The 26249-nt window shown below is 46.6% G+C and overlaps 1 protein-coding gene across 6 annotated transcripts in view; it reads right to left on the reverse strand.

Moving 5' to 3' along the window:
* NBEA (neurobeachin) overlaps window positions 1-26249 on the reverse strand; it is a 2584133-nt gene that overhangs the window by 1689256 nt on the left and 868628 nt on the right. For all 6 annotated transcript variants that reach the window (XM_069640609.1, XM_069640605.1, XM_069640608.1 and 3 more), the window contains one exon: window positions 939-1093. In XM_069640609.1, coding sequence (XP_069496710.1) covers window positions 939-1093 — 155 coding nt within the window. The remainder of the gene's footprint in view (window positions 1-938; window positions 1094-26249) is intronic.

Below are 26249 nucleotides of genomic sequence, written 5' to 3' on the forward strand. Positions count from 1 at the left end.
CCTAACTGGTAATGCCCCCCACATAAGGGTTTATTGCTTAAATATTTTCTATTCATAGAAGGTAGGATGATAAGAACTAGGATATACAGTGCTTTAAAGATGACAGCCTGTAGAAGTTTGTTCCTAAAAAGTCATTAAGGCTTGTATTTTGGATTTTCTGGTAACTAATAAAAACTGTGCATAAGGACAAGACTAATGCCAGCGCTGAATTGGCTTTATGAATAAAAGCATCCATGGTGTCTTATCAAGCACACTGTGACATCGCAATGCCTCCAATTCTGTTCACTTTTTCACAACAATGTTCCTGAAAAGTGGTACATGGATAATGTAAACAATGTGAGCAGTGCATGCCTTTATCTGACTGGCAGGGTGCCAAAATTAACTCTACATTTCCAGAGGTCAGTTAATATTCAACTTTTTAGCTAATCTACAGAAACCGTTAAATGCAATCTAGGCCCGCTACACTGGGCCTGGCACTGCTTCTGCATGAGTTCCAGCTTAAGTTGATACTAGCTGCCATGGGCAATGTTCATTTGCCAGGTGTGTGTGCGTGTGTCAGAGTCAGCTTGTGTCTAACAGGAATACAGTGACTGTACATCTGAAATAGGGTCTGCTTAGGAATAGGTTAATGTGAGGGTAGTGCTGTGTGAGTGTGTTTTAAAAGCGGGAGATCATTGTATGTTTGGTATCTATACGCGTGTGCAAGTGAAGGAAGAGAGAGAGGTGGTGTCTACGTGTGTTTGTGTGTCGTTACATTCCCAACTTTCGTCATGGAACTACTCCTTTTGATAAGTGGTCAACTGCTTTTAGTATATCCTATAGTATAAAATTATTTCCATCAGATCTTATATTAAGTCAACCTACAAAGCTATATCAAAAAATTCCTAATGAGTTGACCTTTTCATGATATTAAAAATTAAAAAAAGGGTTCAAATTACCTGTTGTGTTGATCATACTTTTTGGTGTAGCTCCTGTAGCAGCAAATATATTAGGTGTAGTGCCTGGTGTCAACCCACCACCAGCACTAGCAGCTCCAACAGTTGTCACTGCTAGACTTCCTGGAGGGGGCTTCTTTACAGGCACCACAACACTCCTGCAAACAGAAAAGAGACAGTTTATGCATAATGTTTCACAGAAAAACATGGTCACAATGCTACATCTTTCCATGTTCAGAGTTTGGAATGCATAAATATGTTCCACATTTCATACCATATTCATTATTACAGGCAATGTAATAATTGAACAACCTTTCTTAACCAGCTGTAGCATGATGTCCTGATGTGTTATTATATTTAGAAGATTCAGCTAGATTGACTCAAAAAAGCTTCACATAATTCCAATTACCTTGCTGCATTGCATGCCTATAAACCCAATTCTCAGGCCACTTCATAGCATCCAAGGACAGCAGATAGTTCCACCTATAAAGTTCAGCCCCATGGCAAGGCAGGTAAGTATTGCAGAATATCAACCTTTAAATATTATAAAAGTGCATTTTAGAACAATACATTCATTGCCACAGGAAACGTCAACTGGGAAACAAGTACTGCAGAACACCAATTAGATGTGGGGATAAAAAAATCCCTACATTTATTCAAAGAGGACACATCTAAGCAATATCAAAAATATCCCTTTTTCTTAGCACTGTTGTAGACAACAATGCAACTTTAATTGAAAGCAAAAAGCTGTTCCCGCTCTCCTATAATTATCCTTAAGTGAAAAACAACAACATGAAGTAGAACATCATCAACATCATTATTGCACCCGGTAGGAACTTAAGACTACTATAGTGCTAAGGGATTTAGAAGGTGCCAAATATCAGCACTGAGCTCAGCAACACTGGAAGTGAGAATGCGAATATGCCTGCTTCCAAATGGTTATGTCTCATTAAATTGACAACGGAAATGTAGAGGGTAAATAAGGTGGAGCACAGTTTGGTTTCTGCGCAGTAGTTTTCATTGCTGAATAAGCCACTGGTAGATGTGGATGACTGGTCTAACTACACACCAATCTCAAATCTCCCCTTTTCTTTTCTGCAGAAGATCCAGAGAAACACACCATCCATCTGTTGCAAGCTTTCTCAGATGCCAATTCTCCACTTGGTCATAAACATGCCGGGCTCCGTCCTAGACACCATACATAATCCATGGTGACATCTTTGCTGAATGTTTTATGATGGAAGCCAGTGACAAGGATGTAAGTGTGCTCATCTTGTTAAACCTCTTGGGGCCTTCAATACTATCAACTACAGGACACTGCTAACTCGCCTCTCATAAACAACCGTTAAAGAAAGGCCTTGTTGCTGGACAGAATACTTCCTAACCAACGGCATAAGGTTGTCCTAGCACTATTAGTCTACATTAGAAAGTATTGGCAGCGGAGTACATTACTTTGTTACCATATACCTGACCGTCTAAACCCCCACCCATCGCCCCATTATGATCATTTGCAATATGGGGCGAAAGACACATAATTGTGCTGATCACACCCAGCTAATTTTTAAAATGACTCCTACATCAGCAGACCCAGTACAGAATTTTGCCACAAGCAGGTTCCAAATAAACAATGGATGGGTCAGGTAACCCCTTATTTTAAATCCAACTAAAGGAAAAATAATTGGTAACGTTCACCATTTTGATTCTGTTCTCACAGATTCCTCCTCTTGATACATGTCCTCCACCACCAGCTGTTCTTGCAGATTTTCACCATTGGCCGTAGTGTAGCTCGGCGATTGTTATCTCTGACAGCTAGCTTCCTTGGCTCCGGACATGGTGGTTTCCATGTAAAAATGGAGCACACTGTACCTTAGTTCCCCAGTTCTATGATTTTCTGCCCATGTTCAACACCTCAGGGAACCATTACAAGGGAATAATTTGCAGCAGCAACAAGCAACAAAGCAATTTCAATCCAACCAATGAACTAGGCAAAACTGCCTTTCTTCCTATTTTTCAAAGAAATGTTTGAACCTGTGGGTAAGTCATTTGTCCTTCTGTCGCGATAGCATTCTATCAAATTCCACCCCTGACCAACAACACCGAACACCCCGAGATACAGACCTGGCTCTCTGCTATGCACTGAGGGCTGATCACCCCAGCTGGCCACCTGCACAAAGTCCCTTAGGTTCGACATCGAAAGACACTTTCCTTCAAAAAGCACAGAGCACGGACGACGAACATCTTGGTACCAACTTTCTCTCCTGCAGAAAATCCAGACCTTCATCCCAGAAAGCAACTTCAGATTTGCTGGTCAAGCCTTGCTCCTCTCTGCCCCCACCTGGATGGTGGCAATTCCCTTTTGGGATGCCTCCATGTGACTATCCTGGAACCCAAGAGATGTGCTCTGCATGCTGCAGCGCTACTCAAAGACTGCAAATTTGACTGCATCACCCGTCCAGCCTAGAACTTCACTGGCTCACAATCATCTTCAAATCCTTCAGCAGCATCTACTATGCTGTTACCCAGAAGTCCCCAAGCTACCTCACCGAGAACCTCAGCAACTCTGGAGGTCTACAATCCACCAGAAGGTCATGTGTAGAGTTACGCGGATGTAGAAAGGAAAGAACCAGAAGACCAACCTTCTCTGTCTACACCCCAAGACTCTGGAACCTCCTCCCCGTCAACATTAGACTTGTCTCCTGGCTTCTACACTTCAGAAAGTAGCTCAAAACCCTCATCTTCAAGGAATAGCTCCTCACTAAAACCTAGGTCCAAACACCCTCCACTCCCCACCCTACAGGAATCTGGGTGATAAGATTGCCACTGTTTCCTCCCCTGGTTGCTTGTAGACCCCCTTGCGGCAAAATTGCTCACCTTCCTCCTCCCCTGCGGTTAGCTCCCCATTCCCATGTTTCTCTGCTCCCCTCTCCATGTTCTTCCCCTATGATTGTGAAGTGCTCTGTTGCTTCTCGAAGCTTGGTCTGTGCTCAATAAATGCCCAAATAACAAATTCCTCATCTTGATAGACTCCCAGAGCAGTACAGACAGCATGAGTAGGGCAGAAGACAGAGCTCATAACATGCAATTATTAATTATTGGGTATTTATAATGCACCTAGACAACAAAAGGTGTTTATGTAAAACAGCTGTAACAAAACACTGCAGCTCGAGCCTACAACACCAGACAGTCGTGCTTGGTGAATGTATGCAAGGAGGACCAAGAAGCAGCCAGGCAATCTTTGCCAGAGGTATCCTCCTCTAAAGAATTCACAACGTTTTCACTACCCTGGTGTAATGAGTCCAAAGAACGCAAAGGCATTTCTCTGCCTGCTTTCCCATATCATTCAGAAATACAAAGTACTATCCAGCATGAGATAATCTGCTCTGTCCCAGCCCTGCCCAGCAGGCCTGAAAGAAGGATGCAAAATAAATTGTCATCCAAACAAAAAAAGGGTTTCTAGCCACAAAAATTCAAGGCCCTCTTTGGGTCCAACCTATGCACACATTTATCCTCCTTCAAAGAATAAGAGGAGGCAAAAGGACTGGTAGCAATGATTTGGTTAATGTGGAAGTCTGAAACCAAAAGAACAAATTACTCTCTCTGTAATTTTCTTTCTGATGGATGTTCCTCCCCAAGATTCCCCATCTATGATATTTGTATCCCAGTACAGCTGATCTTTTGAAACTATTCCGCCACCAGGGGGGCAGCACAGCGCCACTTAATGCCTCTATGCCCACTGCAGTGCACCGGACATGTTGTCGGGCCAGTGTAACAAGGAGCGCACCACCCTATGATGAATCCGATGGCCTCATCACTTCTTTCCCGGCGGTGACCTCTCCCCATGTGGCCAATGGACAGCAGACGCTACCTAATCCTGACCATGGGGGCAGCTATATGAGGGAGGATCACATGGCGGAAGGGTGTCATTACATAATTGGATGAGACATGGTATCCCCCATTTTCTTTTAAGGATACCCCCGCAATTCCCCATGCCTTAAAGGCATATTGTCATACCTTCCCTCAGCCACCTAGAAAAGGTACTGTAAGCACTTCTGCACACTCTTTATGTTACAGCCTTTCCAAATCAGATTGAAAAGCACACTTAACGGTATAAACGGTATACCGGTATAAACAATGTGACGGTTATTATTGTTCAATTAAGTGGTTCCCGGTATATTTAACGGTATACCGTTACATCCCTAATGTATACAAGTCCTCAAGAACTGACTAGCCTTTTTTTTTTTAAAGGTATTTTTATTGCATTTCTATACAACATGGGGGCTATGGTGTACCAATCCAAACAAAAGCAATCCCTTCACCCCTCACCCCTCCATTGGCTGCATTTGGGTCTTTACATCTGCCCAAAATTGCTGTAAGGCCGGGCATTCCCACCAGATGTGCCGCCAGTCTCCCTCCCCTCTGCATTCTCTCCAGCATTTATTTGGGGAGTTTCTGTACATGGTGTGGAGTCTTTCCGGCGTATAGTACCATTGTATGAGTACCTTCATCCACATTTCTCTAGTCTGGATTGCCTTTGTGAGCTTGGGGATTGCCCCTCAAATATGTTCCCAATGTTCTTTTGGGAACGTGCCCTTAAGTGTTTTCTCCCACCTTTTTGTGTATTGCCACGTCGCTTTCATCACCTCGCTCATTTCTACATTGGAGTGTCTATATTGTTTTCCTAACCAGAGGAGGTGTCGTGGGGGGGAGGGGGTATTGTCGCTACCGCTCTATCTTGGCTGCCCATATTTTCTGTAACCTATCCAGTATCCATTCTTTCATCAGCACCCATAGTTGGGCGGCTTCATAATATTTTCGGAAGTGTGGGAGAGCGCAGCCTCCGTCCTTTCTCGGTGCGGTCAGGACCACACCGGACACTTTGGGGGTCTTTTTCTACAATATGTACGCCGTTATTTTTGTCAAGGACTTAAAAAATGAGGGGGGACTCTAATCGTTAATGGCTGGAGCAGATACATGAGTCTGGGTAAAATGGTCATCTTTACTGTCGTTATCAGGCCCCACCATGAAGTTGATAATGGGTTCCATCTCGTTACTTCCCGTTTGATTTTATCTAAAATTGGGGATAATGTTGGGTGTAGAGTTTATCTATCCCTCCCGTCAGGGTGATCCCCAGATATATGACCCTGTTTTCTGCCACCTTCAATTGTAAGGCCGCTGCTACTGATTGGATATCATCTCTGTTCCCCCTCGAGTATCAGGATTTCTGATTTTTCTCTGTTGATTTTCAGACCAGAGAGAGTTCTGTATGTCTCAATCTCCTGCAAGAGGATCGGGATCGTTTTCTCTGGGTCTCCCAGGGCCACCAACATATCCACTTATGCAGCAATCTTATGGGGGGTGTCCTGCCATATCTATACCTTTTATGTCTGGCATGTCTCTTATTCTTGCCAATAGGAGTTCCAGAAATATCGCGTCTAGGAAGGGTGAGAGGGGGCACCCTTGTTTGATCCCTCTCCCCATCTGGATTTTCTTAGACAACCCTCCGTTCACTGCTACGCGTACAATTGGGGGAGTCATAATTGGCCCGGATCATGCTTATGAATGTTTCCCCCATGCCCATCTTATGCAGTATACGGAAGAGAAGCGACCACTCGACGCGGTCAACCGCTTTCTCCGCGTCGAGAGCCAATAAGATGGCAGGGAAGTGTGTGACACCCATTTCTTCCACCAGGTGAATTACTCTCCTAATGTTGTCATGGGTTTGTTTGGGACGAACCCCATTGGTCCTGGTGGATTAGCTTCGGGAGGACCTGCGCAATTCTATTAGCTAGAATCTTTGTGTACAACTTTGCATCTAAATTAATTAGCGCTATCGGACGGTTTGATCTTGGAAGTTGCGGATTCTTTCCCTGCTTGTGGAAGACCAAAACTTTTGCCTCGTTCATAGATTGGGTAATATTACCCTTACCTTTAAATCTATTAAATAGTTCTGTAAGGACTGGGGCTAGTGTGTCCCTATATGTCTTGTAAAATAATGCAGTGTAGCCATCCGGGCTCGGGGCTTTGTTCCTGGGGAGGTCCCGGATTGCCCTGTTCACCTCTTCTACCGTGATTTCCCTGTCCAGTTGTTGCTTTTCCTCTTCCAATATTACTAGGAGGACCACCTCGTCTAGATAGGATGTTTGCAAAACCTCATTGGGGTGATCCGAGGAGTAGAGGTTCTGGTAATATTCCTTTACGATGTCCCCAATAGCCAACATTTGTTTCTTCGTTTGCCCTTTATCATCTATTAGCGCCTTTACTGCCCGGTTCTGTCCGTTTTCTTTCAATTGCCTAGCCAGGAGTTTGTCAGCTTTATTCGCCTTTACATAGTACCAATGTTTCGCATGTAGCAGGTCTCTATCTGCTCTTTTAGTGGAGAGGGTTTCTAGCTGCCCTTGACGTGCCTTAAAGATTTTTTTAATTTTGACGATTGTTTCTGAACCATTTCAGTTTGGATCACGTTCACTTTCACCTTTAGCTCTTTTTCCGATTGGCGGTTCTGTTTCTCCCTCTGTGCTTTGAGTGCAAAGAGGTGTCCCCTTGTCACTGCCTTAAAGGCCTCCCATAGTGTTTCCCTGGATGTCTCTGGGAGGTTATTGCATACAAAATATTCTGTTATGCGTTCCCTGAGTGTGTTCCCAATGACGGGATCCCGGATTATTTCCGATGGGACTCTGCATCTCCATAGCCCTGATTGGCTATGTGCTAGCGTGAGGTCTGCCCACAGTGGAGCATGGTTAGAGAGTGAGATTGGGCCTATCTCTGTTTGTTGGATCTTTCCCAGAAGCCCTGATGAGACCCAGAGATAATCTATTCTTGACATGGTATTGTGGGTGTGTGAAAAATATGTGAAGCCTTTTTGTTGTCCGTTAATGTTTCGCCAAACATCTTTCAATGCTAAGTTTCTCATTTTCTGTTGTAAGGCTTTTGATGGAGTTCCCTGGCCTTGCTGTCTGGATCCCGATCTGTCCAATCTAGGGTGCCACGCGATGTTAAAATCCCCCCCCCCCCCAGCACAACCTCCCCCGTGGCAAAGTGTTCTAATTTGTCTAGGGTATCTTTGATAAACCCATTTTGTCCCGTGTTTGGGGCATATACTGCCGCTATTATAAGGGGATATCCCTCTAATTTCATGTTCGCAAAAAGGTATCTCCCTGCTGTATATTTCGGGACTCATGAAAGGTTATCATGACCCCCGCTCTTTTCTCTTGTGCATTTGCCTGGAGTATTTGGTTGTACCCTTTCAGTCGCACCTTCCTTCTGGCCCTTTAATATGGGTTTCCTGGAACATTATGATATCGTATTTCGCATGTCGTAGAAAGTGCTCCACTTCCTTTCTTTTTACCGGGGAGTTCAATCTTCGGACATTGGATGTTAATATTTTTACCCCCTTCTCATCGTGGCTAGTAGATTTCCTACATGAGTTTCTTGTGTTATTGTTGCGTATGCTTGTTCCCTTCCACCCCCTTCTACCCGCGCAAACACTGCATCCCCAACTTGCGAGTCTTCCTCCCCAAAACTGCCCTGAGGGCGGCTCTGGAACCTAGGACCGCTCAGGAGTAAGGCCTTCTGCGCCATGCCCTCTGTAACCTCAAGGATAACTTGTAGGGAGTCCTAAACCCCTCTGGATTCCAGTAACAGTCCCAAGGCCTCTGTGTTGTGGGTCTGCCCCCCAGAGTTGGGGCAGGTTCAGCTCCTGCCTTACTTGCGGTGTCTGTGGTGTTGATTGAGTTGGTCTCCCCCTGGACTTTGACATAGGTGCTGGTCTTTGTTGGTCCGATTGTGTATTCTGCGTTTGAACAGTCCCCCGGCTGGCTCCCTGCCTCTGTGTTATGGTAGGGTCTCCCCTCTGTGCTTGTGCGGGCCCTCTCCCAAGAATGTTTTGTGGAGTTGGGCATTTCAAGTCTGTTGCGTTATGGGGCTTCGAGGCCTCCCGGATCCTTGTCACTTCCTCGTGGATTTGGGTCCCGATGTTGTGACCTATGCTGTGCAGTGTTTGGTGAGGGTTTGCTTTTCCCGGATCTCCTCTCCTGCTGTGGCCTCCAGGCCCTTGGGCAGTCTATAGTGGTCAAGTGTCCACATCACTGAGGGCTTCCGGGCTAGGTTGCCTCCAAATCTTGGGGTTCCTCTGTAGCTGGCGCAATGGGGGGGGCTTGCCTTAAATGTACCCCTCCTCTCTGGGTCGCCTTGTGTTGAGAGCCTCCCCAGCGGTGATCCGCGCCCCTGCACTCTGGTTTTGTCCCCAAGCCCTTGATTGGGCTCCGGAGTTCGGACCTTTGTGTCCCTTTAGTTGGCGGATACGTTGGTGATGGTAAGTGTGGCCTGAAGTGGGGAGCTTACTGCGGTTTGCGTCTGTTTGCCAGGCGTGTGTCTAGTCTCTCCGTGGGTGTCCTTCTCCCCCGTACCTCTATTTCGCCACGCAGGTTGAATGTTCCTGCTTCTGTCACCATTTTCCGCAAGTTTGGGGGGGGGGGGGCGATCCTGATAGCCCAGCGGCGTACCCTCCTTTCCTCGTCTGCGAGTGGAGTGCTATGTGCTGCACCCTGTGGAGTCCTCTCATGTTAGGCCTAGCGCCTTGCGGTCCGGGGAGTTCGCCCTTCCCTGCGGGGTGTGCCAGGTCTCACGCCCACCTCGTCTCTTCGTCTGGGCCACTCTGCGTGCCGGTCGTACCTTACGGTGATCCGGGTCATGGGGAGCCGTCCCACTCTTCCTTCCGGAGTCCAGTGCCTCAGGTGCGTGTGCGTATGGTCACTAGATAGGAGTTACCTCCTTGGCTTCTATGCCCCCGGCGCCGATGATCGTTCCAGAGTGTCAGGCCCGATCCGTTGGCTTCCCTCGTGTCTTTGCGTCTCCTCGCGGCTGTTTTCGCAGGTCCACAGCGTTCGTAATCCCCCTTGGTGCCGGATCAAATGATGCCCGGTGCTTCTGTCCTGGTGTCTCCTGGCCGTTCCTTCTCACAGGCTGCTGCGCTGAGCTTCGCTCTCCTTGGTATACGCTCCCAAACTCAGGAAAGCCCACTCTGCATTTCAGGCGCCCGTCTGTGTCCTGTATTGATTAATTATTAATTAAATGTATTGATTAATGAGAATGTTGGCGTTGCGTCGCCGCGATCTCCCCTTCCTGTGCTCCAATTTGCTCGGTCAGGTACTGCTGATCCACCATGACCCCCTGGATGAATTATGCATAAACGGGAGCGAGGTATCCCTTTATTGCATTTCTTGATAGTTACGGCCCGGGAGGGGGCGACAGCAGCACTCGGGCACGTCTTCCCCTCTCCACCGCCATCTTGGAATCTCAGGAGACCCCTGACTAGCCTTTTAAGATCACTGACAGCCCTTTTTTAGACCTTACACACAATTTATCAGAAACAGACTACCATTTCCCTAGAAACTAAAATACTGTGACTAAGTAGAAGAGCTGAGTAATGAAAGATTATTGGAAGCCAGGGGCACACGCTGCACCCTAGTTGTTGCAGTAACAAGTTTGATGCTGGGCAGTTTAAACCAGCAGACCAGCTGACAGGCAGACGCTGGCTGGAGAACAATACTTTTCTCAGTGCTGACCGAGGAGCTGGTGCGGTGTCCGTGGGGCCAACCCACTCGCCGTTATGAAAGAGGGGAGCGACTGCAAGCGGGAGCATTCTGTGAGAATGCCAGGAGAAAACGAAAGGCATATGGGCATTCACAGGTACTGGAAGGCAGTCTACATGCCACCAAATCCCCAAAAGACACCAACAGATGAACGGGAGCGGCAAGAGGCAGAGATGTGGAGAAGCACAGGTAGCGAGAGGGAGCAGAACACCAAAAGACCACCACTGGCTTGCCGTGAGAGAACCAACATACGCAAGCAAGAGCCAGTGAGTCGACCCAAAGGAAGAAGGGACACTGGGGCAGATTAGCAGCCCTGCCAAAAATGAATAAACCATGAATGAAGTGTATGAGGGAGAACGAATAAGTGAATTTGGTTCCAGGTGTTTAGAATGAACACATTATTAATGAAAACATTTTTAATTGGGGGGGGTCCCTCACCCCAAGGTCCCCTTATCCCTAGCTTTAGTATCCCACCCCAACCTCCCCCCCCAACCTTTTTTATCCCTTACCCCACCCACCATATATACTTTTAACCCACAATTTGAAATGTTTTCATTATTTATTTTTCATTAATAAAGTGTTTTGTTATTTATATTTCATTGTGATCACTACACACCATGAAAATGTGTTAAAGAGGCAGAACAAAATAAGTATAAAACTGTCACATGTCTGAGCGTATGCAATGCACTTAAGGAAAGCCGTGGCAGAATAGTATACCAGGTGGATTCAAGACAAGACAGAAACAATATAAGAGACTATCAAGTTTGTAAATGTGTGCACTGCACATATAAGTAAAGGCCTGGAAGGAAAGTACAGGCAGACTTCAGTCACAAGAATATATCTATGAGACAAGCCCTGGCAGGAGAATGTACCATGCAAGCTAAAGCTACTAGAGTAGATTTATGTAAGGAAGGCCCTGGTGGGGGACTTATACTGGGCAGACGCAGGTCAGAAGCTCTGGCATGAAAGTATACCAGGCAGATTCAAGTCACAAGAGTATATATACACATATATATATATAAGAAAAGCCCTGGCAGGAGAATATACCAGGTAGTCTACAAAGCTACAAGAAGTTTCACAGAAAGATTTATACTGAACTTTATTGCTTAAACAAGAAATCTGCGAGTCCAAAGCAGGTCTAAAGGAACTGTTACTAAAAGGGACACCTTTGCAATCCTGTTTGAAGAATCTAGGGTAAGGGAAACATCCCTTGAGTCCAACAGTCTTTTACCTTTGATAACATCTTTCGTTGGCGTTATTATTAGACTTTTGGTTTAGAACACTTTTTGCCATCATCAAGTCAAAGACATTTTCTTGCACCTTGTGTTTTGTTTGTAGTGTGAGGTTTTGGACACAAGGACGGTTATTAATTATGGATTTCATGACGCAGACCGATCCTTCGTTTTGCTTTCTATGTAGGGAAATTCCTCTTTAGAATAGGGCTAGAAAGGCATTTACTCAACCTCGTCTCATTTAATAAATGTCTGTTTAAGAACATGAACACCTTGTGTCCTCCTCTCATTGCTGACCCCTCACAATTCCAAGATGCAGAAAATAATCTGCCTTGACGGAATAAGTTTGGTCACAGTCTTGCGTGGAAGGTTACCAGCATAACCACAAAGAGCTGGTAATCTTTTCTGACGTCCCTCATCTGCAAGATGTCGTAGCTGAGAGCCTGCACGGGTCCACCCAATGGAATTGCTCCTGTGCCTTGGGAGGATTGGTCAGAAGAAAAAGTACTGGGAAATGTATCTTCTGAGAGAGATGAAAATTAGAGATTACCTTTGGGAGGAAAGTGGGTCTCACTCTCGAAAGTCACCTCATCCTTGGAGAAAACCAAATTTTTAACAGAGGTTTAACAGACAATGGCCAAAAAGCAGATGGCTGCGAACTCTCAAAGTGGTTAAAAAACACTGAACAGGTTATCATGCCATGTTCTTTCCAGAGAGGGTTACCTGCTACCTTTTTTGTATTTTTGGAAGGAACTTGGGGTTGGTCACCCTAAGTTACCTGGGGGCAACCAGACGTGGACTCCCTGCTCACTGTGCTCAGAGAGGCAAAGCTTCACTTCACTGATGAGGCCCAACAAGGCTGAAACACGTGTATGGGGTTGCTGTTGGTACTCTTCTTCAGAAGGGAATTGCCATAGCATTTCGTTGCTGGACTGACCGTGTGGGTGAGACAAAGACTGATATGCAAATGGATATTTCCCATCTGTGAAAGGTACAGTGAAAAAAAAGCAGATGGCTGCGAACTCTCAAAGTTGTTAAAAACCACTGAACAGGTTATCATGCTGTGTTCTTTCGAGAGAGGGGCGCCTGCTACCTTTTTTGGATCTGATCTGTAGGCTCTTCCGGGCCAAAAAACAACACAGAGGAAATGGGACAAGATAAATTGATCCGATCCCTCTCCCGGCATCATGATGAGAATTTACGCCATCTGCAGGCATAAACAGATTTAGTGCTGGGTCTCTGATCTGAGAACAGCACATCGAGGATGTTATCCAGCACGTCCCACTCCTTTGTTTCTCATCCTCTTAGTAGTTAAGCAGGAAGGTTCAGCCTGCTGAGGTGCAGATGGAGAACCTGACGCGCTGACTGGGAGAGCAGATCCACTTGCCTCGGGTGGCAACAGCAAGGGCAAATGGACATGTCCAACAACTCCGGGGGGGTAACATGTTCCCCTAGCTCAGTCCGGCCCATCAATATTAAGGGGAAATAAACAAGCTCAGTCTCCTAAGAACCAGCAGAAGGACAGGGATCGGAGGAATGCATAGTGGCGATTGAACAGCCAACCGACTGTCAGCCGTTCCTCAAAGATCCCTGTTGAGGAAATTCTCTGGAGCAGAACTTGCACTTCCTGTTCATACTGGAAGCATAGATGTCCACTTAAAGAATTCCCCAGCAGGAAATAATCTCCTCCAGAACCTCCTAGCTATGCTGCCACTCATGGGAGGCCGAAGTCTGTCCGCTCAAGGCATCCACTGTGTTATGTATGGTACACGTTGTCCTTGTGATAAATTATATGTTGGGAGAATAAAAAGAACTGTGAGTACCCATATAATCAAACACAGATCGAAGATTAAGAACACAATGGATTTGACCCCACATTTTTTGGGAGGAAAACCATAGTCAGAATGACATTGAATGGTTCGTCATTGAAAAAGTAAAAAGTAATCCTGGAGGAGGTGAACGGGACTTGGAGTTAGCCCAAAGTGAACGTTTTTGGGTTTACAATTTGCAGACTGTCACCAAAGGGCTGAATGATCTAGAGGAATTGCGGTCCGTGTTAGCATGAATAGGTTTCAGTAAAGTCAAAGTTCTTTTTTCTTTCCCGTTTTGCCTTTTCAAAAAGAAAGTTGGACCTGTATGAAAAATTCAATGTAAATTCATTATATAAATAAAATCAGTTTTTAGCAAAGATCATTTCAATTTTTCTGACACACACTAATAGAGTAGTTGTTTTTATGTCCGTTAAAATCAGTTTCATACGATCCAAGTGTGGTACACCAAACATGGCACACATGTGCGACATAAGAAAGCTTCTTATAGTTGCGCTCTGGTATTTGTTGATTACAGGTATCTCCGTCATACAGGCAGGTGCAAGAGCTAAGTTGCTGGATGGTATTCTTGGGGTGACCTTGTGCATCTTAAATTTTGTGACAGGTTTCGAGTCTATTAGCACTTAACATTCAAGTGTATTATGATTTGTGTTTAAGACATCAAACTGAGGATATGATGTAATCTTTTGAGTATTTCTTCAAACAAGATGTGGTTGGGTGAACGTCACATGGGTGACACTGATAAAGCATCTGGCTGGGAATTGAAAAAAAGAAAAACAAAATAAATTAAACAAGATATGTGTTCAAAATAATGCAAGGTAAATGGTACCCGCATATTAAGATAAGTTTAGTAACAAACAATCTGTGTTACAGAAAGTTACATTGCCCTGATGAAGACAAGACATTGCCTTGCAATGGAAAAATAAATGATCTGTCGAAACTAGTACTAGTTGCCATTCAAAACATTGCTGTAAATAAAAGGCATTGGCATTCAAGGTTAAAATATTGGCACAAATAAAAGGCATTGATATGCAAATCATTGCTGCATAGAAAAGGTGGCATTGCCATTCAGATCATTGGCATTTAAATCATTGAAATGCAAAAAAGGCTAAATAAAATGCTTAAAAGAAAAATGTATTGATTAATGAGAATGTTGGCGTTGCAATGTATTTAGTAATTGTGTTACTGTAAACTTGTTTCCATCTCTGTGTATGCAACTTCACTTTAAACATTGCTCTGTATTTTTATATGCATAGAATGCATATATTTGCAGTGTGAAATTGTTTACAGTTCTGTGCATACATTGTCACCTTAAACATAGTTTGTATAACCATATAGGATACATTAAATGAACTGTATTCATATTTTAAGAGGAGTGTAAGAAATGCGTACATTATAAGTGATATGTTTTTTTCTTCCTCCCATTTTCTATGAATGAATGAGCAAAGATAGTGATTAAACCTTTAGTGAATAATGTGTAGAAGATGCACAGTAAATGGTTTGTTCACTTAGACATTTGTTTTGGTAAGTTTGAGTTCTTTGGTTTTAGTGAATAGTTAGGGACAGTCACATCTTTTTTGTCAAGGCATCCTTGTATGTTGGGTTAGTGTGGGCTACAGTGTTGTCCGTTAGGGCCAACTCAGATTTGCCCTGTACAGAGAGGAGGAAAGTAACCAGCGACAGCCCGATTGCCTTCAACTCCAGCAAGTTTAGCTGTTCCCGAGACTTCGAGGGGGACTACAGCCCACTCATTGTCAGATTCAACACATGAGAGACCCATTATTTCAGGGATGCATCAGAGACCATACCATTATCTGAGGCCAGGGTTGATGAAACAGCAGACCCTTCAACATGTTGTCTCACAGGGAGCACAGTGCAAGGTTTCGAGAAACAAGACACTTGCAGAACATCAAACATGTGCCCCTAAAATTGAGATCACTGGCAACAGAGTAGCCACTGAATCGACCTTGTGTGCAATCGGACCTGTGGGACCACGAGAGGTCAGAAGGCCATGAGACCCAACAAGCGCAGAAAGGATGAGGCTGAAACTTGACCCTGGGATTGTAAGATTCCTTGCATCAGAGGTCCTTGGGTGGTAATGCTCTGCCCCGGTGATTGTCCAGTACAGCCCTGATAAATTAGGACAGGGACGGCAAAACGTGATCCTTTTTGAAGTTCAGGGAAAAGCCCAAGCTCTGCAGAAGGTTGCACATGCAGAACAGATGCTCCAATTCCTGGTCTGTAGCGTGTCAGTCATCCAGGTATGTTAATACATAAATGCCCTGCCTCCTGAGGTGAACCGCAACCTCCTCCAGTAGCTTGGTAAACACCCTGGGTTCCGAAGGAGGACTGAATGTCAGGACCTTGAACTGGTAATGATGTTAGCACACAACGAACCTCTGGGACCTCTCCTGTGTGTCACATGGATAGGCACATGGAAGTAAGCATCCTGAAGGTCGAGTGATATCAAGCAGTCCTGCAGATCGAGCGGTTGGAGGATCTGGGCTAAGGTAACCATCTTGAATTTGTCTTTGTGCACAAACAAATTCAGCAGTTTTATATCTAGGATGGGACACACGCCCCATGCTTCTTTGAAACCAGAAAATATATGTTGAATACCACCCTTACCTAGCACTGAGCACAGTAACAGTTCAACTGCACCCTTGGTCAGAATCTGACAGACTTCTGACAAGAGAAGGGGATCGCAAAGCAGGCATTTATTGAGAGGAGGGTGTTCTGGAGGGTGTTGAATAAAAGGGAAGCAATATCCTGGTTGAATGACCTGTAAGACCCAAGCATGGAACATGATGTGGACCCATTCTGAGCTGACTGGGACATTCTCCTTCCACTGGCGATTTGTGGATAGAGTTCCTCACAGTGGCTTCACACTCTTGGGAGCTGAGAGGACTATGGAGGAGGCAATACTGCTTCTCCCAGTGCCTCCTTCTCAACCCCTAGGGATATGTTGACCTTGTTGTCTACCTGGGGAAGCCTGAACCCTACCTGAAGGGGCATAGGCGGCAGAGTGACGAAATCCACAACCTCTGCTGGATGGTGCAGGCAGTTGTTGAACAGCCATGTCCAAAGACTTTGCTGTCATGTTACGGGATAGGAACATCTGCAAAGATCCATCAGCTTTTGTGCCAAAGAGATTATACCATATAAAAGTGCATATGCAGGAGTTTCACTTATACAACCTGTATAAATCAGGATGTCTTCATCCAGGAGTGTCTTCTGACAACCAGGCCAGTAACCATTGCATGCCCCACACAGTCAGCCATCTCCAGCCCTGATTGGAGTGTTTTGCGGAAGGCTTCCCTGCCATCAAAGCCCTCTCTTACCTATCCTTCTGGGAGATGTTTGGCTGCAACACTCACAAAAGGCCTAATAACTACAAAAGAGAATTTACTAAGGCACAGGTGGTATTAATCGCCTTGCGGGCAAGGCTACCAAAGGTGCGAGCCTTCACCCCCCATGTGTACAATTTCTTGCTTTTTCTGTCCCGAGGGGGGCAAGGGAAAGTGGATGTCTACAGGTTGGCGGTGACAGCTTGAAGCACCATGCTTTCAAGGGAGGCATGCGTGGAAAGAAAAAGCAGGTCTGAGGGAGCCGGCAGTGTTTTGTGTGCCAGTTCCCTGTCTACAGCAAGGAAGTATGGGTAGAACCATCCAGAACACTCCTCTGAAACTGGCATTACTTTCATGACCCACTCTGCCAAATGTGAGGCCAGTTCCTCCAACACTGCCAGCTCCAGATCCCAAGAAACTGAGCGAAGGGGGTCAATCATGTGGCATGTTAAAAAAAGGAATGCAATAACTGCCATGAACCAGCTTAAGCAACCAGGAATTGGAGGGGACTGGCTGCCATTCCTTGACAAAAGGCAAATATACGAACCCCAAACGAGATCAGAATGAGTGAGGGAACTTCAAAGAGGGCGGAAGCAGATGGCACTGAAGACACTAATGCTATCAAAGATTGGCCCTTGGAGTTGCCTCTCCACGTGCTGGGGCAGCGTCTCAACAAGCAAATGGTTGTTTTTAGATCCCTTGCTGCCAATTGCCCACCCTCGACCTACCCTGTTACCTCCCCTCTCCCTTTTTCTCTGCTTCCCTCACTGTGTACTTCACCCTATGATTTTAAAGCGCTCCATTACTTCCCGAAACTAGGTCCATGCACAATAAATACCCAAAGAATATTAATTTAAAAAGCGCGACTCCTTGAATCACTCTAGAGATTCATCAGCTTTGGCCACAAACAGGTTAACACTGTCAAATGACATGACTGGCAGTAATTTAGACTGCACATCAGGTAAAAACCATGAAGCTTTAAGCCAAGAAAACCTTTTCATCAGATAATGTTCCCATGGAGCTTTCAGCACCATTTTATACATACAAGGCAGTATGCAGTGCATGACATGTTGCCTCCTTCCCATCAAATACAATATGTATACAACTCCCTCAGGAAAATGTGCCTAAACCTCCAAAACAACTGCCCACAATACATGCATACACTTTGCTAGGGCGCAAGAGGCATTTTCAGTCTTCAGAGCCATGCTGCCAGAGGCAAAGACTTTCTCTGTGAATGCATTAATTTTCTGTCACTATCCAGAGGAAACACTGAAGAAAATGATTCTGATAACAGGTTGGCCCTGACTGCCTGAACCATGTGACTGTCAGGGGAGTGGTATCGCGAAAGAAAGGCATGGTTATTGCAGATCGGCTTGTAGTACTTAATGAGCTTCTTGTGAACTGCAGGCATAGGGGAAGGAGACCATCGCAGGACAATGACACAGTCTGCTTCAGCTATGTTAAATGGCATTACGGTTTCCTTCTGAGGGCTTTTGTCAAGAATGTTAGTCAGTTTGCAACATCGAAGAGGCTTGGCTGTTGAGGACACTGCCATTGTGTAGATCCTTTGTCAATTCCAAGATATACCTACTCAGCCCTGAAATCAGGCACAGGTGCCTGATCTGGCATCAAAAAGGTTTCTGGAGCATGGAATCCCCTTGTCATCAAGGAAGGACAGTGTGGTCTGAAAACATCTGGCCCTGGGTTTCAGAGTACAACTACTAGGTGGCTGTGACCTACCGAGCAAAGGAGCTGCGGAGTCTATGCCGACTCTGGATGCTGTGACGATTCATCAGCTGTCATCCCTTCCCCCAGAAGGGGAGCTCCTTTCCATGCAGTTAGGGAGTTGAGGTCACTACCCGATAGTCCGCCTGGGGGTGGTACAATATGGGTGGATCTCATGGGATATCCCTACAAAATATCCCCACCAAAAATATTGCCATACATATGGCCGTTTGTCTTGCCACAGGCAATATTTTTGGGGGGGATAATTTGTGGGAGCAGGGGTTGCGGGGGTGTCACCCGCACATTTTTAAATAATGCTGGGGTTGCAAAGGTGTCCCCTGCAGGGTCCATGGGTCAATATCGGTGCAAAAATATGGCAGTATTTTTGTATCGCGATATTTTTGCGGGGATATTAACACATGGAACCTCTCATGGGGAGGGACTCCACCCCTTGCCCTCCTATCTCCCTCCACCCCAACCCCCCGAGGAGAGGGATGAACACCTGGGTACAATTAGGCACAATATCCCCAACCTAACCTTTCCAAACCTTTTACCATCTTTTAACCAACCTCCCCTTGCTAGAACTTACTTTTGCTATTGTGGCATTATACCATTTAAGGACTCCAGTACTGAGACGAAGAATACCTGGGAGGCAGGTACTGACTCGAAGAGGATAAAAGGATGCACGGATGCAGGGAGAGCACCTCTGAACTCAGAAGAGCATTCTAGCCTTCCAGGAAGAAACATTTCAGTACAGAACCGAAGAGGAACTTGACACAATGTCAAGCTGTTCCCGGAGCAACAGCATTTGTCGAAGCTGTTTGGCGTGGGAGATTCAATAGGCTGGAGATCAGAACGGTATCGGAGGAGGAGATGCCTCTTTAACAGGTCTGACGTAAGCACCTGCAAGAAGCTGGTGAGGCAGTAGCATGGCCTCCAGGATGAGGTGGACCACAAGGCCCATAACAGGTGCTGATACTGCAAGGAGCCCATGGCTGCGGAGCTGCCGCAGCAACCTAGAAGCCGTTGGAAGCTGCTTAAGACCAAGACTAGGCCAGTGCGGACCCCAGGAGAAACCAGAGCCTGGCGGGAAGATCCCAGAAGGTACGGGAGAGAACAGGCTGACCGGTTGGAGCATGAGAGGGCAACCAAGTAATGGCACATGGGGAAAGAAGGGCAGGCACCAGTCCTCTAATTTGAAAGCAAGTACGAGTGAACTCTGCATGAGAGGAAATCTTCCTTATGTCACTGATAGTACCAAAACCGTGGACCCCCAGAAAAGGGTCAAGGACCCCAATGTGAGAGAGTGTGACTTTTTTCGCATCCGATGATGTCTTCCTCGTGTTGGTGGTAGCCCCAAGGCCATTAACCATCAGAAAAGGGTTGAGGACCACAACGATAGAGAGCAAGATAAAGATATGAGTCATCTTCCTCGTGGTAGTACTTGGCAGGGAAGTGAACCAAGTGGGCCAAGTCAAAGAAGAGGTGAAACCAGAATTGGGTGTTGTAGGTGTGAAGCCTGAAGGAAATAAGAACAGGGGAAGGGAGCCATTCCCCCTGGTTGTGATGAACTGAGAGCAAGATAGCAGGAGAAGGGGGATCATTCTCCTGGTAGCTGAGACCGGCAGTAAAGTCCAAGAAAGCCTGGTGGAAGGGAGTCATTCCCCCAGGTTGTTTGAAAGAACAGATAACTCAGACCGGCAGTAAGCTCAAAAAGGTGCCTGGGGAAGGGAGCCATAACCCCAGGCTATCTGAAAGCATACATCAGGAAAAGGAAGGCATTTTCCTGACCCAACAAGGAGTACCACCAGAGTGGTTTAGCTTCTACTATCAGGGGAAGGGCCCCTTGATAACACATGAGTAGTATTGTTTGGAACATTACTAGCAGGGGATGGAAGCTATTCTTGCTGACATGTGAGACACAAGACGGTTTTGAACTGAATATAACTGTTAACAATATTTTCTTTGTTATTTATTTATTGAATATTTGTAAGTCACCTATACATCAAAGTGTTCACAGGCACCACAAGGCAAAAGGGAGGTGGGAGCAAAGGGGCATATCAACAATAAGCATTCCTATTAGGCCATGTGACATTTGGATCGTGCAAATGCAGCTAAGGAGGTGCATGAGGGGAAGAGGAGTGTGAAGGTGAGGGGGGAATGTGGGTGGAGCGGGACGGGGAGAAGTAAGGGGGGGACCCAGACGCTGGGTACATGCTGGGGGGTAAATGCAAGGGGGCACCAGAAGGGCAAGTAGACCGTGAGGTAGAGTAGAGAAAAGGGCCCATTTGGACCTTGGAGGACTGATTAGAGAGGAAAGAGGCCAGTCAAGTCGGTGCCCTATCCGTGATGCCCAGAGTATCACAGAGTTGATTTAAGAGGGTGGCATGATTGACAGTGTCAAAGGCACAGGACACATCAATGAGGATGAGAAAAGAAGGAGAGTTGGATTTGAGGTTTGAGAGCAAGTCTTCACGGATGTTCAGGAAAGCAGTTTCTGTGACTCTGGCTGCTCTAAAGCCAGACTGGTGGTCGTGGAGGCAGCCAACAGATTTGGTGTGGTGGTTAAGTTGGGAGATGACCAGCTTCTCCAAACTCTTGCCCAAGAAAGGGATAGTAGGGATAGGGTGGTAGTTAGCCAGGCAGGAATGGTCCGCAGATAGCTTTTTTAGGAAGGGATGCACAGGGGAGTGCTTGAGAGGTAATGGGACGGAGCCATTGGCAAGAGAGTGATTGCAGAACTCGGCCAAAGAGGGAGTAAGGGCAGCAATATTGTCCTTAATAGTTCTAGAGGAGCAGGGAAGCACCTGTATGGAGGAGACTTTCAGCGAGCAAACAGTCTTGGAGACCTCATCTGCTGCTGTGGGTGAGGAGGAGAGTGAGGGGTGTGCAGGCAGAAGAGCCAAGGAAGGCCTAAGTGCAGGTGGAGGAGGGAGGGGAGTAGAGGAGAGAGGACAGGATGTCTTGAGTTTTAGTTGTGAAGTGAGAGTTTAAAGCCATGCAGATAGCCTGGGAGGGTAGAGGAGAGGTAGAGACTGCAGTAGGATTGGCAAGTTCCTTGCAGATTTTGAAAAGTTCAGCCATGTTGTTGGTGGCCCCCAGAGATGCAGGCTTGAATAAAGGCTCACTTCTTGGACCGGATGGAAAGTCTGTAATGCCGCTGGAGCAGGCCAGCAGGCCAATTTTTCAGAGGATATACGAGAAGCCAACAACTCCGTTCCACAACTCTGCACTTGCTTTTCAGCTAGGCTAGGTCGGAATCATACCAACTGTTGTGCTTGGAGGCAGGCTTCATGTAGTTTCTCGTGGCAGGGGCAAGGATATCAAGGGTGTTTGAGATGGGGAGGTGAAGGTTAACAAGGACAGAGTCGGAGTGAGAGTCAATAGTAGGCGGCTACTCACACTCGCTTCATCGGTTGAATGCCGGAGGAGGCTACCAGTGCAGGCAGAGGCTTAGACAGAGAGCACAGGAGCTCAAGACGAGAGACGAGGAGAGAGTGATCAGACCAAGAGAGAGGTTTTCTGAGAGGGCTTAAAAGAGAGGTCAGCTGAGATGAGCACATCCAGAGTGAGTCGGACGAGAGGGAAGAATGGTGAGGGAGAGAGTGGCAGAGGTTACGGAAAGGTAAGGCCGCCTCAGGAGAGTCAAGATTAATATTGAAGTCTCTGATAGGAAGAGGGAGACTGGCCCAGTGGTCCTGTAGTTGGTAGCGAGAGAGATCAACAGGGTAGGAGAGATGCAAAGTTTGCCGACAAGTCAATCAAAGGGGGAGTAGGGTTGAATGGGAATGACAGCAGCAGGGATCCAATCTGGTTAAACAAGGGCCACACCGCCTCCAGGGCGGTTAGGCCTGGACTTGGAGAGGATCTTGTAGCACTCAGGAAGAAGGTTGTCAAAAGCAGTGACATAGCTGGCATTGAACCATGTCTCGGTGAGCACGAGGACGTCAAGGTCAAAGTGTTTGAGGAGGTATAGATGTCTGAGGAGTTTTTGACAGCGGATCGAGAATTGGGGGTAGCTAAGTGAATCTGGTTGCCCTTTTTAAAGGTTTTCTGCAGCGGGATACTTGGACGAGGTACCACCGGCGGGGGGCAAGGATGGAGGAGGAGGGCAGAAGGAAGAGTGGCAAGGGAAGGGGGGGAAGTTAATGAGAGACGGAATATGCTTGTCGAGGAGGATATTGGGCAGAGAGCCCTGAGGCATGATAGTGCCATTGGAGTAGACATTGATGATGCACCTGGATGATGGTAGGTGTGTCAAGAAAACTTCCCATCGAGTACAACCATTAATGTGTGCAGAAGAGGACAGAAACCATATGGGGAGTCCATAGGTGCAGAGAAGGAACAACAAAGAGAATGTCAGTAATAGTCTGCCTGGAGGTAGCATCGAAAAAGGTGTCGGCTATGGGCAGATCAGGGTTAGAGACCTGGAGAAGCTTTTTGAATTTTTTCCTTCCAGGATTCGAAAGAGAAGGAGGCTAGGCGATAGAGCACCAGTTAAAATAGATAGGGGAGATGAAGAGCACCATAATGGGTGGGGGAGAGATGCATGCCCAGGGGATGGAGGGAGAGGGCTGCGCATTGGAACTCACCAGACGGCCGAGCAGCCAAGCAGGCACAGATGAATCAGGTACTTAATAGTAGGGCAACAGATTTACAAACTCAGAAGTTGGGTCCAAAAAGGCAAGAAAAGTGCTTCAATTCAACAGGGGCAGTAGATGATTAAAAAGTACCTAGATTCGAAATTCAAACACACGTGTAGAAAGGCAGCATTTTAACAAGGCACAGGTTTTAAATACCCAGAGGTTGGTCCCAAAAAGGCAAGAAAAGTATTGCAAATCAACACAGGCAGTAGATAATTAAAAGCACCTACATTTGAAATTCAAACACACGTTTAAAATGGCAGCATTTTAGCAGGGTAACAGGTTGTAATTAGACCCAAATGTGAGGTTTCAGGGAGGAGGCCAGGGATGCAACAGTAAATCACGGGTGGTGATGGTACTCATTACACAGGCGGCAGTGAAAAAGGCATCTTCGCTTTCCTGCACGTAAGTAGAGCAACTTAAATGCAGACAGAGTTGGTAGCAAGGATGATGCAACTACAGAGACACTGAAGTAGAGAATAAGCTATACATTGAGTACAGAAGAATAGGCCAAGTGCAGCACAGCTAGATGGGTAGGTAGCTTCCATGACAGTATGCAGCAGAGGTTGGGAAGATTGTGCGAGAGGTAAGCATCAGCACAGAGTGTAGAAGAAGGTCAATCAGGTCCTTGAGACACACCAAGCGAAGGAGGACCACAAGGAAGGTGCGCTTTTGGAGCCAGCCAGCACTGCACAGCGAGTAGTGTCAAAGTGTAGGAAATGTGGACAAAGGTGCAAAAAAAACTGCAGCGCTTGGGGTGAGTGAGCCAGGTGACCCTGTGGATATGGTGAGGGACAGCAGGCAACGGGTGCCGCGGCAATGGGTCAGGGAGAATGTGGGTGCTTACCCGATGCTGTGCGTCGATGTTTGTTGTAGCAGTGTTCCAAGAATGAGGAAAGGGGCCCTCTTTGCCCCCCCCCCCCCCCCCAAGGCCCAGACAGGGCCAGCCAGGGTAATCCTCACCCTTTCAAGGTGGCCCTTTAGAGGGGGCCGGAGTTTGCTTGTCGGCTCCCGGGGCTGCCGACACATGCAGCTGGTTTCCAATCGGGTCAATTGATGGAGGCTAGGTGCCTCAGCTCAGCACAAGGACCACGACAAGTCCGGCGGCCATGTTAGAAGATGCCCGGGTCAGTGGGGCAAATGAAGACAAAAGCCATGAGGGGCTGTCAAGGTGCTTGATGGCTAAGAAGGTGGCCCAACAAATTAGGAAATTGAACCCAGGAGAAGGGAGTCATTCACCCTGGATCAGCCTGAACGTTACTACTTTAGTTATAGTTTCTAGTGTGAGGGTCAGAGGCAAGGTTTTTATGACAGAGTACAGTGGACATTTTGAGTTCACAGACATCCTGACAGTCACCTATCCTGGCAGTCACCTTAGATCTTTTAGTTGAGACAGGGAACCCCCCCCACCCCCGACCCCCTATTAGAGATAGGGATAGGTAGGTTTTCTTTTCTCTTTTTCACTGAATACAAGTCTTTGCCCACAAATACACCACATTTGTATCAGCCTCCTCCTGGTGCACCGTTACAATGCCAAGCAATCAGAAATATGAGCTGAGGGGGCCACGCAAGAGAATGTGGGGATATGTTCTTGAGTATCCCTACAAACTGACAGAGGAAAAGTAGACCAACTGTGCTGTTAATACCAAGCTGCACTTACTGAGCCCTTTGAAAAGATCTCTAGTATTTGTTTTTTAAACTTTTCCCACTCCACTCTAGATGCATGTTTGAAGGCAAAAGAGGCCTTACCATGTTGGAAGAGTCTTCGTTTTTGTCCCCCCTGGACCTGTGTGTCCTTTTCTTCTTGCGGGAGAAGGAGTATGATGAATAACAAGATTAATTGTGAGTATGAGCGCTTCTTCACCTTTTCATGCCTCCGCTTCTCCTGCCCCTTCTCAGGGATAGGTTCCTCCATATCGATCTCCAAAGATGGGGGTGACCTAGCACCATCTTGGTGCCCAGTTTCCCCGATAGCCTTGGGATTCATCAATTGAAGAATCCACACTGTGTTACGCTCACCTGGCTCCCACAGAGGCGTTGGACTGGACTGGACTGCTGCGGACTCCACCAATGTGACGCGTAGGGCCGAGATGACGGACTGGACTGGCCCACCTAGCTTCGTTTGCTTGGCCCGTAGGAATATCTTCTGATGATTTGAAAAGATGAGCTCTCCATCCTGCATTGAGCGCAGGGGCGCGTAGAAACCAGTTGCTTCACTGGCTCGAAGGAATTGGTGAGTTCCAGGACAATATTGACTCCGATATTCCCAGCAAGAAGCCGTAAGTATGTAGTTTGTAGGAGTTCAAATGCCTGACTTTCACTCTTGTCCGATTCCTTGCAGGTTGCAGCTTGACCCTACTGAAGAGTTCCTCGTGGCAACCGGTAATGTGCTGGTAAGGATTTGTATTATCCAACACAGTTCCCTAAAATAATGTCCATATGTAACCTTTTGCGCTCTCCCTTATTCAGGCGCTGAGAGAAAGTATGAAGTCTTGGGGAATAATGCCTCTGGCGGTAAAATCAGGTAAGTCTTTTGTGGTGAGGAGGGTTCCCCTTGTTAGTCCCTTGTTTAACCTTGCTGTCCTTTTGTTTCCCCTTAAGGGCCAGGGTTCGGCTAGGATGCATTGGAAGCTGCACCGACCCGTGAAGAAGAATAGTACCCCTGGTGGTAAAATCAGGTAAGTCTATGGGGGGCATTCCTCTGTGTATTCCCTTGGCTCACCTTGCTGTTCTTGTCTTCTCCTTAGGTGCCGGATTGCGGTGATAACATGCAGGAGGATACGGTGAAATGTGAAGATGCTGCGAAGGCCGGCGAGTTCAGCGCAGCGCTGCAGCAGGCGAGGCGACACGCATAAAATAACTTCTTTCTTCCAGCTCGAAGGCGCGATGGATCAGGAATTCAGGTAAGGATCAAAGGTATTGCTCTTGTTCTAACCTTTTCTCCTTCT

Source organism: Ambystoma mexicanum, chromosome 7q (genome assembly GCF_040938575.1).
Source record: "Ambystoma mexicanum isolate Mex_15411 chromosome 7q, UKY_AmexF1_1, whole genome shotgun sequence".
In the NCBI taxonomy this organism is placed as follows: Eukaryota; Metazoa; Chordata; class Amphibia; order Caudata; family Ambystomatidae; genus Ambystoma; species Ambystoma mexicanum.